The sequence below is a fragment of the Ptychodera flava genome, chromosome 17 (genome assembly GCF_041260155.1).
Source record: "Ptychodera flava strain L36383 chromosome 17, AS_Pfla_20210202, whole genome shotgun sequence".
Taxonomy (NCBI): Eukaryota; Metazoa; Hemichordata; class Enteropneusta; family Ptychoderidae; genus Ptychodera; species Ptychodera flava.
Window position 1 is genome coordinate 25,397,332 of NC_091944.1, and position 18,599 is coordinate 25,415,930.

Below are 18,599 nucleotides of genomic sequence, written 5' to 3' on the forward strand. Positions count from 1 at the left end.
AAAGGCTAGATTTATCTGCATTGATTATGAGGCGAAACATTACATCGGTCTAACTGACAACACATTTAAAACACGCTATGCAAATCATGTCCAATCTTTTCGAAGTAAGGCATACGCCAACAGCACAGAATTGTCAAAATATGTCTGTCACTTGAAATCTCAGGACAAACCATTTAATATATCATGGTCAATCCTATCAAAAGCAAGTAGTTACTCAAATGTGTCAAAGAAATGCAACCTTTGCCTTACAGAGAAGCTATTCATAATCAATGCAGATAAATCTAGCCTTTTAAACAAGCGTTCCGAGTTGGTCTCAAAGTGCCGACACGAAAACAAATTTTACTTGTCAAATTTCAATCCAACCCACAACACCAAATGGTTTGACCCAACCTGACACTATATGTAAGCACCTGAAGCAAATTTCACACAATAAAATCTACCTATCTGACGATCGCGTGTATGCGTGAAACTCGAGTAATAGGTACCAAACATACTTGATGTGATCTCATATTTATTGTATATATATATATATATATATATATATATATATATATATATATATATATATATATATATATATATATATATATATATAATACTACTTTGCAAAATTGAAACTTTTGTCTGCAATTGGAATAATGGGTCGGTGTGCCTAAGGTTTCCTTTATTCCGAATCAAGCCGTAACTTGATGTTGTTTTAAATGACGTGTATATTATGCTCGGAAGTAACTTCTTGTGCAGGTTGTGTGGATATTTATTATTTACCTCGAAATGTTGCTTCTTCCCTTGGGATCGCCATTCTAATTATGATCGCGTGAACTGAATAAATAAAGTAATATCGATTTGATTTTGAATATTTGACGCAGAGGAGACCGATAAGGCTTCCGAATCTCTACAAATTCATCACACTAAAGGTTTAGCACGCAGTGAGACTCTGAATGAAGACTAACATGACAAGAAAGAGTATGTGGAATATTATCTTTATTGTACTTAGAAAAACAATCTTTTAAAAAAAATTGCCCTTAAGATTTGTGTTTTACCATGATGAAAATGAAATTGTTATTATCATAATGATATTTGCCTTCACGGCAACGATCATGCTATAGTGTCAATACATGATGACTTTAAGATGTGGATTTTAAATGACCGGATTTCCATAAATTAGAATACGATTCTTAATAATTGTACGGTGACGGAATTTTTAAAAAAATCGACAATACGAGCCTCAAATATCTTCACTTTCTAAGGATGTATAAACATGCAAATTTAGCCATTAAAGTACTTTAAGTGAGTAAATACATTTCCTTCATATTTTTTTTTAAAGTTAGTCAAGCTACTGTACATATAATGCCAAGAATTTTGCGTTCACTTTAATAAACCTATGAAAAATACTAGTAATCGGGCTTCAGTAAGCCGTTCACGAGATTTGCATAAATTTGTAGTTCCCGTACAGAGAGTTACACGAATGAGGTAAACTTTCCACAAAAAGCGTATGAATGTTCCTCTTTACAGTGTAATCAAGATCAAAATAAAAAAAAACTCTTGCGTTGCCGCCAAAGGGCAATGAAATGTATTATGTTCATTCCATTAGTTTTCTAGTGGTACGTTGACTCTTTCGGACCTGATAATGCGCTTGGCAATGCATGTCCCGTTCCATTCCTTTGTCGTATATAAACCCGATACATTACCAAAAGCTCAGAAAAGGGAGAAAAAGGTATATAATACCAGCAGTCCGACAGCTAATCTGATTCCCCTCCTCTTTGCTCGCTATGAAAACGCACATTTTTCGCCTCATTTGCACCGATTCGCCTAGGAATTATTGCGCGAACAAAACTCCTTCCACAGTAAACATCCACGTGACCCATATTGGAAATTCTTGATTGTGCACCAACACGGCGACTATAACCGACGTACGAACAGAAGCGATGACCGTTGACAAATTGATAAAGTAGCATCGGAAACGTGTTTCATGGGTTTCAAAAGTAACCACAAAAGTCAGATATATATACGTGCTGTCGTCCCGGCCACGTATCCCCAACGTTCTGCAACGTTCGCTAGTCAGACGAGACATTTCAGCGATATTTTGGGGTTTTGAAGAAAGTTGCACACTTCCAATAGTTGCTACATGGATATTAAATTATCTTCTCGTAGTTTACACACACATACATGCGATCGTATGTCATATTGAAAAATACGTAGGGCCATTCCTGTAGAAACACTTTACGTTGAGCATTTAGTTCCAACTGATGTATTATTGATGTCATCCAATCTACGGTGCGCCAGATTTATAACCCTTCGAACGTCTTGCGTTGCATATTGTTATGTCATTATTTCAGATGGCCAAAAAGCACAACCATAGTTATGCCACACATTCCATGATCAAAAACTGTCGGTCTGCAAGGATGGCGAGAAGCAGCTCACTATTAATGATGCATAGGCGACCTTAGAATGGTATATGTTGGCCAGTAAAAGAGGTTAAACGTGAGAAAGAGTACCAAGAAAACTATGCGGCTGTATTTGTCCGTCTGGTGTGCAAGTTTAGAGTAGATCGCACGACGTTTTGGTAACCCACGGCGGTACGTGCTGTCGTCCCGGCCACGAACGGCCTGCTGGGTATGACCGTTTCGGCGCGTCAGAGGGCGTACATTGTCTGGGGGTATGTCAACTGACTCCATGTTTGACTCCAAGGCAAAATGTCGATCCACTTCCTGAAAGAGAGCACATTGTTCGTCATCTCGAGGAAAATTGCAAATTGGTTCAATGCGATATGACTGTTTTGAAGAAAACAGCACTTCTATACTTGCCATATCTACACAAGGGGGATGCGTCACGTGATTTTAATAATTACCACACCAATGTATTTTGCCTACTCCTTTGTGACAAAAGAATGCTAAAATTATATTACCAATACACAGATTTGAAATCGTGAAAGATGTATTCGATATTTTATATCGTTTAGATATAAAAAGATGTAATCATTTAGATATAATATTTCGTCGTAAAAATCAATTGAAAATCCCCAATAGTCACAAAATAATTGCAGGCAAAATATCGATACACAGGAAGATAGAGTTTGTTTCGAACAACTTTTAGAAACGAACTATTCATGTAAAAGTTACCGAAAACTGCTTTCCGAACCCAATGCATACTTATCGGCATTGCATTTGTGATTTCAATATATTTTTATTTTAATTTCGCTTAGCCTGGAGTTGACATGTGATATTTAGTACACTGAGACCAGACACAACGTAAAACCACGTGGGTAAAAGTACAAGAACTACTATGCTCCATACAACAGCTGTAACTTTACTACTCCCCGTAAGTCGCTTTTATACCACGGCTTTCGTTGTCCAAATAGTTACCTGGTATCTGCGTTTCCTGGTTGTCTGTCCACTAATTTCTCTTCTGCCGCTCAGTTTATTCAGGTAGTAGATGAACGTGAACTGCAACAGGATCAGGAACACCAGGAGTTGACAAGTCGCCAACCAAACATCAAGGGCCTGAAATGGACAAAAGAACATAAACAACAATTTAATCTAATTATGATTCGATGATCATAGCATAGAAATTATGATACCGATTTATATTTATAATTTTGACGACGTAAACACAAAAATCTAACTATCTATCTTTTACATTTAAACTACTGCTACTGGTACCAAGCGTTATCTTACACTTTCAACAACATTTCGCTTTCAGCATCTCACTTGGTGTCGTTTTTCAGCCGTATTGAATATACTAACTCCGATCTGTACTTATGTTATAAATGCACCCTTCCGCATATTACGTGAACGCTGACTTGCTACAGAGCTCAGAGAATGTTCATTTTTGTTACAAAATGAAGAAATCTTTCATTGAAGTTTCGATAGTGTAAGACAATACGCCATTAAAAAAAATTCCCCGTGCTGCTTATTCCGCTTAGCTATTTAAAGCGCCCTTTTTGCCGTGTATTTCCTTTACGTTCGGAAGTACAACACGTTTTTCGCAATGAACTATTCTATGTCATATTTTTCATTGTATTTTGGCCATTTATTGTATTATTTTGACACCTCTTACAAGCTGGTGAAATCTGGCTGGCACGGTACTGAAACAGTAGCTGTCAAATATGACTTATAAGAATGGCCTTGACATTAAAGATTTATATTTTTGCCTAGACTCTCCAAGGGAAACTATCATCCATTATTCTTTAAAAGCAGTAAAACCATATAGGGTCCCCAAGCAAATTTGGTACAATCCCTAGAGAAACAAAATGACCAAAAATTTCTGGTATTTGAAATTCAATATGGTCGTTACCCCAAGATCAACTCTATTACGGAAAATCACCATAACGAGAAACCATGCTCCAACAAAATGTTTTGAAAATTAGAAAGTCTGAATATCTTTCCACAGAGTGCAGTCTGCTGTAGATATTTAGTTAGTTAATATCTTTTGTCTGCTGTGAATAGATATCTCGACTGATCCTGGCGGGTACAGCAAGCCAGGGGTCATTAAATATTGACGTCATGCACGCTGAAAATCGTTTCAACCCATGACGACTGATTTTAATTAGAGTTCTGTGATGTGATTATAAAACACAGCAATACAGTGATTTAGTCCCCTGTATAGATAATAATAGAACAGGTGAGTAAAAACAAACAAACAAACGAAATATCAAATAAATGAATGCATTGACAGATAAACAACGTGCAAACAATCATCCAATAAGTGTGCTATAAAAATAAAATAAAAAATTACAGAAACGTAATTGGGTATGAATGACCTCAAAAAATATTAAAGATAATAGGAACAAAAAAGAAAGAAAAGGCTGTAGACAGACAGACAGACAGACATACTTTTTGAAACATAAGATGGTATAGCTGAATTTTGCTGGTTGACATTTGGTATGAATGACCTTAAAAAATATTAAAGATAATGGGAACAAAAAAGAAAGAAAAGGCTGCAGACAGACAGACAGACATACTTTTTGAAACATAAGATGGTATAGCTGAATTTTGCTGGTTGACATTTCGCATGGTTATAATCCGTACTTACAGTTACGTAAGCAACCTTAGGTATCTCGCTTCTCAACCAGCTTGACTGCGTCACCAAGGCCAATATCGTGGTGATTCCCAGCGAGGCTCTAGCCGGCGACGACACCGACGCGTCTATCCACAGGGTTAGCCAGGCGATGATGACCAGCGCCGCACTCGGTATGTAGACTTGGAGAAGGTAGAAGCCCAGCTCACGGTCCAGTTTGAAAGACATCTCCACATAACTGTAATTTGCTACAGATGTTGAAAATAAACATGATCAACTAGAGGGTAAACCACCAGATCACGGTGAAAAATTCCCATACCAAATCCAATTCTATGAGCTGAATATACACATGACATATGCGACTACGTGTGTAGGAAATTTTGGGGAAAAAAGCTTGAGTAATAGCGATCAGATATAGAGGTATAATTCCAAGAAAAGAGAAAAAAATAGCTTATGAAAAACTCAGTGGTACAAAACCAATACCCAATAGAAATTCAGTAATTACGCTTTAATAATTTCGTGACATGAATTCACTTTAAATGAAGAAATCCATATTAATAGGCCTCAGTCTGAAATCATAATTACGTGAGCAGGTCATTTATTTGATTGACCCTAATGATATACAGAACACATTCATCGCTCATTAAACTGAAGACAATAGAGCTATATACTATGTTTCTCACTAATGTAAAAGTAATCACGATATACTAATTAATCACAAAATATGACACTAAGGTAAATGAGATATTGTTATGAATTGCGATGATAAATAAAAGAAAATCGATATTGTGCTTTCTTTGCCAAAGCAAACATAATATTTTCCTATCATTCAATGAATTAGTTTTCAAGGTAATACGTTTTGCCATGTTAACTTGCAAATTAACAGGCGCGAGGGAAAACACAGTACAACTATATATGGCATTGAATTTTAACGGGTATATTTTTCTGTTGTAACTACGCATGTTTTCCTTCTCCTGTAGCGCTTTACGGGCTTCAATTAGAGTGATTCGATTGTAACTGCTGATGAATTCTTCGAACGTCAATCGGTATTATTTGCCGGTTACCCGCATGATTGCTCTCCTGCCCTTCGTTTTTAACCCATTCCGAGAGAATGTATTGAGGCAGTCGGACGCCCTCATTGACCATGATGTCGGATTCTGACCATTTGACGAGTATGTCGTCTATTGTGTAAGCATCTGGAAGAAAGGATAAGTGATTGGTTCTGTCAATTAGTTATATTTTGTTCCTTGCATGTCGCAAGCGGCAAAACCTCCCGTGACCTGATGTTAACTAACTGTCAATCAAGACCATTGCTATGTCGGCTTACAACGTCACAAAACTTCTTATATATAACATCTCCTGAACGAGGCTCAAGCAGTTCTGATCTAATAAATTTCTTTCTACGTGCATAACAACCGACAAACATGCCGCAATAGCTACTGTGTGCCTTGTCGGTAAACTTCATGAAAACGCTGTCACGTGCAAACTATTGGTAAATACTATTAGCATATTAAGTAAATATGCCAAAAGCATTAAGTTTAGCTAAAGTTTGAGATGTCGCTACTATCATAACATCGATCGTTTTCTATCAATCAATCTATCTCTCTATATATCTCATTATATATCTCTCTATATATATTTTTATCTATCTATCTATCTATCTATCTATCTATCTATCTATCTATCTATCTATCTATCTATCTATCTATCTATCTATCTATCTATCTGTCTGTCTGTCTGTATCTATCTATCTATCTATCTATCTATCTATCTATCTATCTATCTATCTATCTATCTATCTATCTATCTATCTGTCTTTCTATCTACATATCTAGCTAATATCTACATGTACCTAATATCTATCTATCTACTAATATCTATTTATTTATCTATCTATCGATCGATTGATCGATCGAACGATGGTAGCGTGAAAAAGGACGTGTACAATTTCAAAGCGTATGAGTCTAGTTCACGCAGCTCCGGTTGAATATTAAAAGACATTATGGCAATAAAATAACAGAGTGGTGACATACGACTACAGCGTCAAGTCTGGTGCTCATGGCATTAATTAATATTGATAATAGCCCCCTCCCCCCGGCTCCGGCATTCTTAATATTACCCTAATCAGTTCCATCCTTCGGCGGGCAACAAATTGTGATCTAGTCCTTGTTTTCTTGATTTCATATGCTATCATTTGCATATTTTTTTGCTGTTCTTCTTCTTTTTCTTCTTTTTCTTCGCATATCAGTATATCATATTCAAGCATTAGCAAGTTGGGATATTGGGAAATAAATTTCTCCCTATTATAGAAAACCTTTCTAGGCATAATTCCCTAAGTTTTCTGTCATTAGATCTTGTTTGTTGATTAAAAAATCAAGTTTTGTCTTTGAAAGCAAAATATGGTACAACAGTTGATGGGGTAATACTCACAAGAAGATACCTTCTCACTACATTCTTGTTCGTCGAACGGGAAGTTGTGAAGATCCATATGGCAGGAAGAGCGCAGACTCAATCTGCAAACAGATATTGGATTATAGAGTGTCAAATACTAAAGATCAATCCGGTCAAGTTGGTTTTGGCAGGTTACGCTTTCCACTTATTTGATGTTGAGATGCAAGTCTGATGTATATTAAATGAGATTTCACAAGAAACGCGACAGAAATGACTTTACTGAAATAAATTTATACATGTAGCTGCAGCCATATGTAGTATACATCTGATCCTTTTCTCTGACCACCGTCAGAGGCGGCACAGGCAAATAAAACATAAATGAAATTCGTCAACGATCAAAATACACAGGATTAAGATGAAGTTGAAATTTTTGAGAAAGGATACAACATATTCACACAATTTAAGGGAACTTTCAGAAGTAATAACAATTTCGTTATCTTCGTTACATGTACATGTGAGTTATTATTGAAATGGGTCGTATAAAAAGTACAGTATGTGTCTTTCACGGTTACCTACCGCACACTATAATCTATACTTCCGTTTTGATAGATTCTCATAAGCGAGTTCTTTTTGGGGGAAGCGTGCAGTTCTACCATTTTCGCATTCTTAAAAAAGTGTCAGGCACCCAGATCGAGTCGATGGTTTGGCCAATAACGGTGAGTGTCTTGCTAGCGTTGTGCTTCAGCCTGGGGTCACTCCAGCTCTGCATGAAGTGCACCATTACCGACCAGTCCTATTGAAAAGCGACATGGAAGATCCGAAGCTCCATCAAGTTAAGTCCCAGTCAATAGCGCCAGAGATGTGGAACAACGCGTTGAATGAAGGAAATAGCTCTAATCTAATAGCAATCTTCTCAGTGGCGTACGAGATGCTAATTAGGGCCAGATCCTACAGAAGCCAGGAGATTACTTCCCCTATTTCGCGATAGCTTCATTGTACCGGAGCATTTAATTTACTGGTATTTGCCAAACGCCGCATCCATGTATTACTTGAGGTCACCCATGGGCGTATTATGCTGTCTATTTAGGGCATGCACGAGGCGTGAACTGAAGCTTCAAAATGACTCTGAACTCGCGGGAGAGGAAAAAAGACGGTTGTCTTTACATAGTTCGGCGAACTAACTCTTTCAATTTCTCTGCTTACAGGTTTCCTCTGTCCATGATATCCCGTAGAGGAGTATTAAAGATGTGCAACTGAAAAGTTAAATGACGAGCCCTGCCTATTACACCCAGTGCAATTACCAAAAACAACGCATATGTGACCTGAGTCATATTTTAGCATGAATGTATCTGTATTGGTGTGTGTGAACGTGTGCATATTGCTTCTTTCCTTTTCTTTTCTAGTTGATTAATTTACGCGTTGTTCACACAAAAAGTTTTAATATTTTCACTAAAACGCCGCTTTTATATGTCGAATTCTATCCAAGTTCAACTTGAAACCGTTTTATAACTTTTGGAAGTATAACATACATTTATGAATTTTCCCTCGATTAACTTATATTACTTTTTTGTATTGAGATATTTATTAAAAATCCTCCTGCATGCATTACAAGCCAATCTAAGGTTGTAGCTACGTAATTTACAGCAATGTAACTTTGATTAGCGATAAGTAACCTGCAATAGCGAATATACTGATACACACATAGACTGATTGCCTTTGTTTATTCTAATTTATTCAGGTACATCAATAGTATTAACTTGAAATGTTGTTATGTCACTTTACATACATACCAACAGGTATTTCTGCCCATGAGGAGTAAAACTGTAGATAAGTTGGATCAACAAGCAACGTATCTCACACTTTTCACCTTTAGATTTTCCTGTGTGGGGAGGACTTTTGTCAAGGTATGGTGATCGAACTAGAGATTTTCTGACAACCAATCAATTTTAAGTTTATTAAGCGATATAGAATTTGTCTCTTGAGATAGTGTTATGCAAAAAGTGGCCCCTAAAAAGGTATCAGATAAACTGCTTTCAAACATTGATTTGAGAATTCAAAACCAACAGACCGGAGAAAATCAGTAGCATATTTTAAAAGTCGTCTGTTATTGATTTTTTCGGACATAATATATCTTGTTTGACCACTTTAGCTTTCGGCAGGCCTGATGCACAGTCCATTTTGGCAAACCATGCCTGAAATAAGAGCCTGAGGCTAACGCTTTCCTATCATTCATTCTGCAGGTAGATTAATTTATTGTGTAAACAGAGCATGTGGCGACAAGTTTTACGGTTTTACTGTGGCTAGGATACTTTGTATCGGCATTTTAGTTTAAATTTAAGGTAGAAGGCGCCTCGAGCTCGGAAACAGATATTTGGACTCTCAAACCTTTTCCAAAACGTTTCTCATCTACCACTTATGGGGTTCATTTTCAAGCTCAGGAGTAAGAAAAACTTTCACAGTCTTAGTTTCTTGAAAATCGAAAATTTTATTTTTCTGTATAGAGTTACAGGCATGGCAGCCATTCTGAATTTCAAATATCGGTAATGGGTAATGTGTTTCTTTAGTACCAATATTTGCACAGTTACCCCCGTTTTTTATTCTTGATTTTGAAATTAATGGTCGAAAAATTCCTTGAGGAAATTGTAAGCGAAAGTTTAAGTTTTTTACTTCCGAGGTGGTTACTACCTTAAATTACTGTCTAACGCCTTGCAGCAACCCAATTAGTGATACCTACTTGTATAAAATTTCATATTCTGAGTGATTTTCGTTTGATATCTTGAGATTTCGAGTATTGCATGTTCAAATTGATAATTCGTTGTTGGGGATAAGATGAAAACGGTCATGTTCTTTTTTATCTTTCCGAGAAATTGTTTGGGATACTTTTGCCTGTATCAGGAAGTTTCTTGGAAAGATAAAGCGAGACAGGAAGTGCATTATGGAGTCAAACATTTACAAAAAATATCATACAAAAGTAACTTAACATTACGGCTTTGCTTTGTGAACTTAGCGGCATCTTGTCTCTCACATCATTTTCATGCCCATGTTATCAATCGTGACTGTTTACACAATAATGATTTGACGGCAGTGTTGTCCATGCTGATGGTTGAGCGCTGTCATCACCATCGTCTACAATATCATCTCCCTGCAGCTCCTCAGAAAGATATTTTGCAATTTCTTGTTGATGTCAGAACTATACAGCCCAGCAATACGCAATTTTATGACAGCTCAAAGCAGGGATAAGTGATTCATTCTACAATTGCGTAAGCACTATACTGATTCCACAACATGACACAATAAACGAGCCACAAGCGTTCAAAAAGGGCGGCTATCTATTCAACTCTCGGGGTTTTTCTCGACTACTTAGTATAGAAAGCACGTTTTCAACCGGAGGGAATACATCTCAGCTACTTTCTCCTGCAATGTTATCTTATCAGAAGTCAAGCATCGATGAATACGTCATTATTTTTTTCATTCCTATCGCCTTTGGTGCAACATGTATGGACAAGAGTGTACGCGTGTACATTCATCTTTTTAATCAGTCTACCATTGCAAAAAAAAAACCAGTTGCATTATTAAACGAATTAAGCCCGCCTCTACCTGTCGATGGCTTGAAAGTATGCAAAAAGCCATGCATCACTTATGTCACAAGTACAAAAGTCTGTTTTGGCAGCGAGGGAAGTTGAAACAATAGTGTTTTTACAATGAATCGATGACGAGCAGTGACAGGCTGACTTTGACCAGCTGTAACATCTGCTTTGTCAGCTAATGAATTTCCATTTGTGCCACTCATCAGTACAATATTACTGATCCCCTTCATTGAAGAATGGCATGGCTATCATTCATCTAAAATGTCAAAGTTCAAATGTAATTGTCACGAACAAATTGAACAAAAATGTATGCTGTAACTGATTGCCAGTGTGACCAAATAATGGGGAGGAGATCCCCTACGTACATATAATATTTTTTTATGATTTAGTATGTATTTGTAGTAATAATGTACTTTTATGTTCTGCAGAGCATGTTTTTAGTAGTGCATTTCTATTAACGAGGAGAATAAATAAATAAATAAATAAATAAATAAATAAATAAATAAATAAATAAATAAATAAATAAATAAATAAAATAACCTTTTTCAAAGTCAACGAAAATCAGCGTACGAACAGACAAACATGACAAAAATCAACAAAATTGGTTGTCAGAATCACAATACTTTTGTTCTTTTCCACATGCTCCATTCTGTGAACAATACATTACCCAATTTATTATTACTCACTAATTTGCCATCAATTAAATCATTTAGTTATTATTAATTGTCATTAATTTTATGAAATAAAAATTGAGTATACGATGATTTATTTGTTAGTTAGGAGATATATTAATTTTTGAACTCAGTTGTTTATTTCTTTCACATTTTCGAAGTTTCTGATACACGTTACTGCTATGCAACCTAAACGACTGCTCTACATCCAGATTAGCGAAGCTCATGATGCGGTGAGGTAGGATTTACCGCCTACTCAATCTTTTATTCTCCAGCCCATGCTTTGGCGCCAAGAGAGATAGAGCATAAAGAAATGACGCTGAGCGATCGTTCGGCGGTCCCTCTTGGTATTGGACGTGTTACCAAAACGGGGACATCAGAACTACTTTCACCGGTGATGACGCTACTCGACAAGGCCACTAATGGTCTGAAGGGAAAATGATCAGTGGGTTGAATACAAACTACATCTTGCTTAATCCAATATAAAAGCATAACACTTCAAATGTCAAAAGTCCATATCAATAATCGTTACTCTAACTGTTTTGCGAATCTATCCATCTACAGTGCATCTATCTATCTATCTATCTATCTATCTATCTATCTATCTATCTATCTATCTATCTATCTATCTATCTATCTATCTATCTATCTATCTATCTATCTATCTTTATACAGGTATATTTTGAAGCTATGTATAATGGTGTGTTTAACATTTTTTGTAAACTGAATTTCAAGCAAGGTCAAGGTCATGGGTCGGTTAGGTCGTGTTGTTGTACTCACTGAGGCTTCATAGGTATGTGCGTACAACGCTAAGATTATTTTACCCTCTATTATCCGTAACAGATACGTATGGTGCGTGACAGCTGAACATTTGTGTAATAGTTTGGGGCATGCAGATTAATACGTGACCGCGGCCATTGTGGAGATTCATTGAAATGTAGGTATGATATGCACGTTCGATGGAAATAGCCCAAAGATATGTACCAAACAAATCTTTTCCGTTTTTTCATTTATTTACACATCATGCAAGATTCATTCCTCGAGGAAGCTATATAATGAATGACAGCTCTCATTTGAATATAGCTCTTAAAATTATCATTTTGTTCAATTTTTGATGACTGTCTCTGAACTTGAAGACCTTGCCTACAGACTGATTCATATGTTGCCGCCAGCAGTAAGATTTCATCTTTTGGAAATAACTTTTTTGAGATAAATGACATCTAAATCGACGACATGGGGATAGATGGTCTTCTTGCGAGTGGTCCTTATTAAAGTAAAATTGAAATAAATTTATTCAAAGGAAACCCATATGATTAAAATCACCAGTGTATTATATTGAAATGTTACGGCGAATTCTTACCATAAATTCATCCACATGTATTGTGATGTGTAGTCCGTAATCATCGATACACGAAATGAGTGCGTGAAAGAAGTCATCGTACTACATTTGTAAAGGATTTAAGAATTAACTCCTGCCGCAGGCGGATACACACGATATAGGTAATAACGCGTGGTATATCACACAAACCGCTAGGCGATATTCCTATGCGGAGTGGAGATACACTTCGAATGGAGTGTATCCGTCTGATCGAGATTATTGCTATTGTCATATCAACATTTGATTTTATAAAGTCAAAAGTTGTTTCCTCTGTAGTTGCAGGACAAAAATGGAGAAAACAGAATCTAAATATTGAGCGATCGCTGTCGAACAGAAATTCTGTGACGAGCATTACCATTGTTGACGTGAAGGATAAATAGTATGCGTACTCGGCTATGGGAGCGACGCAGACGACAAAAAGTGACAACGCTGATTTGGCAAAGTGCAAGCAAAATACTCTAATATGGCCTTCCTAAAAGCGACATTCAAACGTTTACACTACTATTGCAATTATGTCCATGTATTTAATCATTGAACTAGGGTTTTCCTGCCATCTAAATGTTCTCTGTCCCCGCATTAAGTTAGTTAAGGGGCCCTTTTTAGCACTGTAGACCTTAATATTTTTTACCTCTGCTGACGTTGGCACTCGTCTGATAAAAACGACGAATTGGCTTGACTTACACGCTGATATGATACTTTAACACCATTATGAATCCGAATTCACCTAAAATTAACATTCTAAAATTGCATACAACCACCAATGAAGTTGTCTCAAGAAGCTGAAGTTGGTGGAAGTGTGATTATATTTAACAAGATGTGATAGTTTGAATGACGCCAAATTTTTCACGCTATTATATTAATCGGTTGTATGTCAGTAAAATCTTCCACGCCGTAGAGCTTTTTCGCGAGCAGGAAGACAAGCATTTTTGGTTTGTTTTCAAAATAATAGTTGCTTACAAACAAAAATAATGCCGGTTACCCGTGCTCATTAGCATATGGTTATGGCAACATTCTTTCGGTTTTTGCACTGCATTGCAAATACCTAGTACGCACGCGCTCTAGTGCAAGTAAACTGTAATATATATATAACCATACACCATACCTGTGATGTCGAAGAACAGTCCTGATAGAACATACATGATGTAGCTTTAAGTGCTCAGGTTCACGTATAGTAGGCGTTCAAAGGGCAAGGGTTAAATCTTTCGAAGGGACGCTTCGCATAATAATATAATACCGTTAGCCAATCTAAAGAATTAACATTAAGATGAGAGTTCGCCTTTTGAACAGACATTTAAGACTCTTTAAATTTGTTGCGCTATTTTTCTAGTGTACAGCTTGTTGAGACTCGTTTGTAAGTTTTCATTTTGTTTACTTAGTTTTGTTTTGTAGAAATCCAAAATTAAATTTTCTTCAAAGATTTGACAAAAGGACAGAAGCTGTTTTGGAATTAACGTATCGGTATAGTTTGTTCATTTCTTTCTCCAAAACAAAAACTTGCGCGGTTCGCCGTAATTTTTGTGACTTTTACAGGTAATGATTTGAAGTTGTTTAGCGCGTATTTATTGTTTTATGTCAGTTAAAGAATTCTGGTATTGTTAGGTTTACAAAAAATGTTTACATTAGCGTTCTATGGGCGAACGTACATTTTTCAGTTTAATTTTTTGTGTATTGATACAAATAGTAAACCAAAAGTATATATTAAAAATACGGATGAACAATAGCATATAGAAAACTCTCGCGATAGAAAGCTATTTGTGCATGAACAAAATAAAAAAGTCCTTGACTTCCAAGCGGTCCAAAAGAATACACGAGCAAAATTGACAGTTATTACAAATGAACAAAAACAAATGGATGTAAGAACGATTGTTTACCCATAAACAGACGTATTCAAACCTACTTTGACCCCGTCATTTTTTAAGCTACAAAAACATTAATGGCCCTGGACAATGGGAATCGGTATAATATCTTTAGAAGACCTAGCATACTCAGCGTTAAGTCGTTTTAACATGAACCCTACAGAGGCAGTTCGGGTATTTGTTTTACCAGGGAGTAAGGCCTTCGAGGGTTACAACATAATACCGGGGACTCGTCTCCAAAGACACAGCTGTATTTCTGACACTTCGCAGGAACTGCAAGTAGGCTTACTGTAATAAAACATAATACCCTGGCAAACGTGAGTAGCAGTAGTTAATTTGGTGGAAAAGAGAAGTGTGCGTGGCAGCTTATACTTACCATATCGCTTTCTGAGACCGAGTGAAACGAGACAATCTCAACGGTCATGTATATTGTTACCGGCGGGCCTGATGAGAAAAAAAATAGACAAGCAAATGAAAACACGGCCGCAAAAATGTAAAATGCCGGCTCAGTGCCCGTCCTTCAGATATAAAGAGAAAGGGCAAAAGACAAACTGCTTCCAATGACAGACACATTGTTTAACAGTCATATGTGTTTTAATTGGATATTTTTTTTCGACTGATTAAGTCGGCAAAATACACAAAAAGATATATCAGAAAGACGGCGTTCGTTCTCAGAGCTAAATTCATTTTTGGTTTCGCGTTTTGATTATTTGTCAACCGTCTAATGTGGCATGACATTGACGCAATAAGGTTATCGACCCGTCTTACAAACACATTGTTTAGAAATATTAATTATCGAGTGTGTAACATGATTCCGACGCTTATTATTGCTATTGTTTCTTAAAATACGAAGTACATCTGCTGGTAGTATCAAGTTCCCAAGTCGGCGGCGTCACTTTCATACAACACAGCAAACATTTGCCAAGCATTTTATGTTCTTGTTTTTCTTGTCTCACAGTAACGTGTTTTATTATTCCCGTGGGAATACGAGTAAACATTGGAGAGGTCGGGATGATTAAAATGATGTTTGAAACAAGTTTAATATCGTACTGATAGATCATTTCGACGAGTTTTATGATATTGAATAACAAGCTATGCACACACAATTTTCTTTTCTCAAGCAGCATGGTGAGTGCGCCAAAATATTTGCGATGATTTTATTTCAATTACACATAAAGGATAAGCAGAGGCTGCAGACAATGTTGATGTAGTAAAATTTTATCATGTACAATATGACAGGTGCGTTTTTTTTACACAAGAACGAGTTTGTGTGCTTACTTTCTTACAGTATGTATGTATGTATGTATGTATGTATGTATGTATGTATGTATGTATGTATGTATGTATGTATGTATGTATGTATGTATGTATGTATGTATGTATGTATGTATGTATGTATGTATGTACGTATGTATGTTCTAGTGCTATATGTACAGCGTCTTGTTTACTATGCATAGAATGATTTCTTGCAAGGTTGCAGGTCATAAAAGAACAAGGTTGCACTTTCAGCGGTCCATTTGATGATCCTGATCGGCGTGAGGAGATTATCACGTAGATACTCACGACTAATTTGATCAGAACACGATTGATGCTGTTCCTCAGAATGCCGGTAACAGGGGTCTCGTAATCGTGGTCGCGCGCACCTTTCATGAATTGTTTATAGCCCCGAGACTAAAAAGTGAAAGTTTCTCTGTTAAAGTGATAGAACCCTCCTATGTGATGCCTTTTATGTGTTGACACTTTCTCTGTGCATTCAATATAATAAAATTTATATATATAGGATTGCATTAGTTTTTAAATCAAAAATTGACTTTCATTTGAAAAGCACATAATTCATATTACCGCTCAATGCATTCTGAGCTTAAAGTCCTCCAGATAAAATTGAAGCGATAACGTAGATAAAGACTATCGTGCATGAGTTTTGAAGCTTCAATTGACTTCACACCTCCATTGAAAGACGTAAACCAGATTATGAAATTAAAATAGAGAAAGCTATAGTGAGTCAATTCGCGAGATTCATGTTATTTGTGAACAATTTTGACGTTTAAAGACCACTTCCGGCAATAGTTAGAAATCAAGCGAATATATATTCAGCCTGTTCTCTTCTCTGACATTTATTGATAGTCATGCTATTGGGTTATTCTCAATTTTCCTATGGCCGTTATGGACATTAGTATAAAATTAGATTTTGTGCATAACTGTCCTTAGTCTGAGCATACAGAGTGTACAAATCAACCGACTGCGTTAAATGAGACTGCCTATGTTGTGAAGGTTTATAACCTTACATATTAATTATAAAGGTTGCCGTCGTCGGAAATAAATGCACTCCCTATACTTAGTAGATTAATACGTACACTGCACAAAGCGAGCGTATAACGAGTGTAGCCGTAAATTGCAGACGTAGTACGTTCATTGAACTCTATATGAGGGGCTATCGCAACGGTACTTTCACATAATGTACAATCCAGTTTTTGGAAGGTATTTTAGGGACCATATGTGTCTTCCATACCACAAACGTCATTCCACAAGAAAGCCCTGATAAATAACACGAAAAAGCTTGTAACTGAAAAACATTTATTTATTATATCCATCAAAGTATAAAAGGTTAGTACAGATTATAGTATCCAATCCTCCAAGCGTTGAATATAGCATTTCGTTCAATTATATGTCACCTTGTAATGTCGCACAACCAAGGCAAGTACATCCTTTTCCCGGACGTTAATTATTATCCTTTCTAACTTCCACATCAAGACATAAATCTCTCGGATAATTAGTAATAAACCAACAACTACAACTCTAATCCTGTGCAAAATAAATTCCCGTTGCAAGATAAGCTGTCATTATGCTCCTGCAGTATACGGAATTAGTCTTGCTTTCACCTTTATATCCCTAATACGTTATTAGGTTGCATATTCAGTTGCTTATGAGCTTGGTAATTGCTATGCGAATTATGGTCATATGACAATCTCTGGTTTGTGTACAGATTATGACAAGGAGACTATTTCGCAAGCGTCCTTGTACCGAACAACTTTACATTTAAACGCTTTAATGTGGAAGTCAGTGGTCGCCATATTGAACTAAAAATCATGTTGTCTTGACTGTTTATTTTATTGCTGTCCTGTGTATTTAACATATCCTCTTGTGAAATGAACATGCTGTTCTGTGCAACTAAGATGAATTTGTCTTGCGCATTTGCATCACAATCATTATGTTTTCTCGTGCGTTATGTTGTCCTTGGCATTTAACACCTTATCCATTTAGCTTGTTGTCTAGGGCAACTACAGTTTTCAGTAGCATTTCGCATTAATTAAACGCTGCATGTGCACAGAATGATGCACAGAACAGCATGTTAAAATGAACAGAACACTCGTATGTTTAATCACAAGTCGACACTATAATGGTGAAGACAACATGATTTCGTTCAATGAAGACAGTCACTGCTCTCTGTACCCCATTTATTAATTTATGGAACAATAGCGGTAATTTATGTGTAATACTTGTGTTCAGAACTATTAAACAAGGTTTTTCTCCCTTAATTATGCTATTAAAGTAATTAGCCTTGCCAGACACTTGTCAACACAATATGTGGTGTCATTTTTTACAACTAGCCAACATTATTATTGACATTAATACACGAGTGAATTATACAACGTTTGTGCGGGCTGTGGTGACTAGTTGGGCATGCATTTTCACAGATATT

General features: G+C 36.4%; 1 protein-coding gene across 4 annotated transcripts in view; it reads right to left on the reverse strand.

The window, feature by feature from the left end:
- Nucleotides 1-964: 964 nt before the first annotated feature.
- LOC139115870 (glycine receptor subunit alpha-4-like) overlaps nt 965-18,599 on the reverse strand; it is an 80,350-nt gene continuing 62,715 nt past the window's right edge. For all 4 annotated transcript variants that reach the window (XM_070678271.1, XM_070678272.1, XM_070678273.1 and 1 more), the window contains exons 4-10: nt 15,276-15,343; nt 7,984-8,200; nt 7,447-7,529; nt 6,081-6,212; nt 5,032-5,264; nt 3,363-3,500; nt 965-2,708 (exon numbers count right to left, since the gene is read on the reverse strand). In XM_070678271.1, coding sequence (XP_070534372.1) covers nt 2,424-2,708; nt 3,363-3,500; nt 5,032-5,264; nt 6,081-6,212; nt 7,447-7,529; nt 7,984-8,063 — 951 coding nt within the window. In that variant the 5' untranslated portion in view covers nt 8,064-8,200; nt 15,276-15,343 and the 3' untranslated portion in view covers nt 965-2,423. The remainder of the gene's footprint in view (nt 2,709-3,362; nt 3,501-5,031; nt 5,265-6,080; nt 6,213-7,446; nt 7,530-7,983; nt 8,201-15,275; nt 15,344-18,599) is intronic.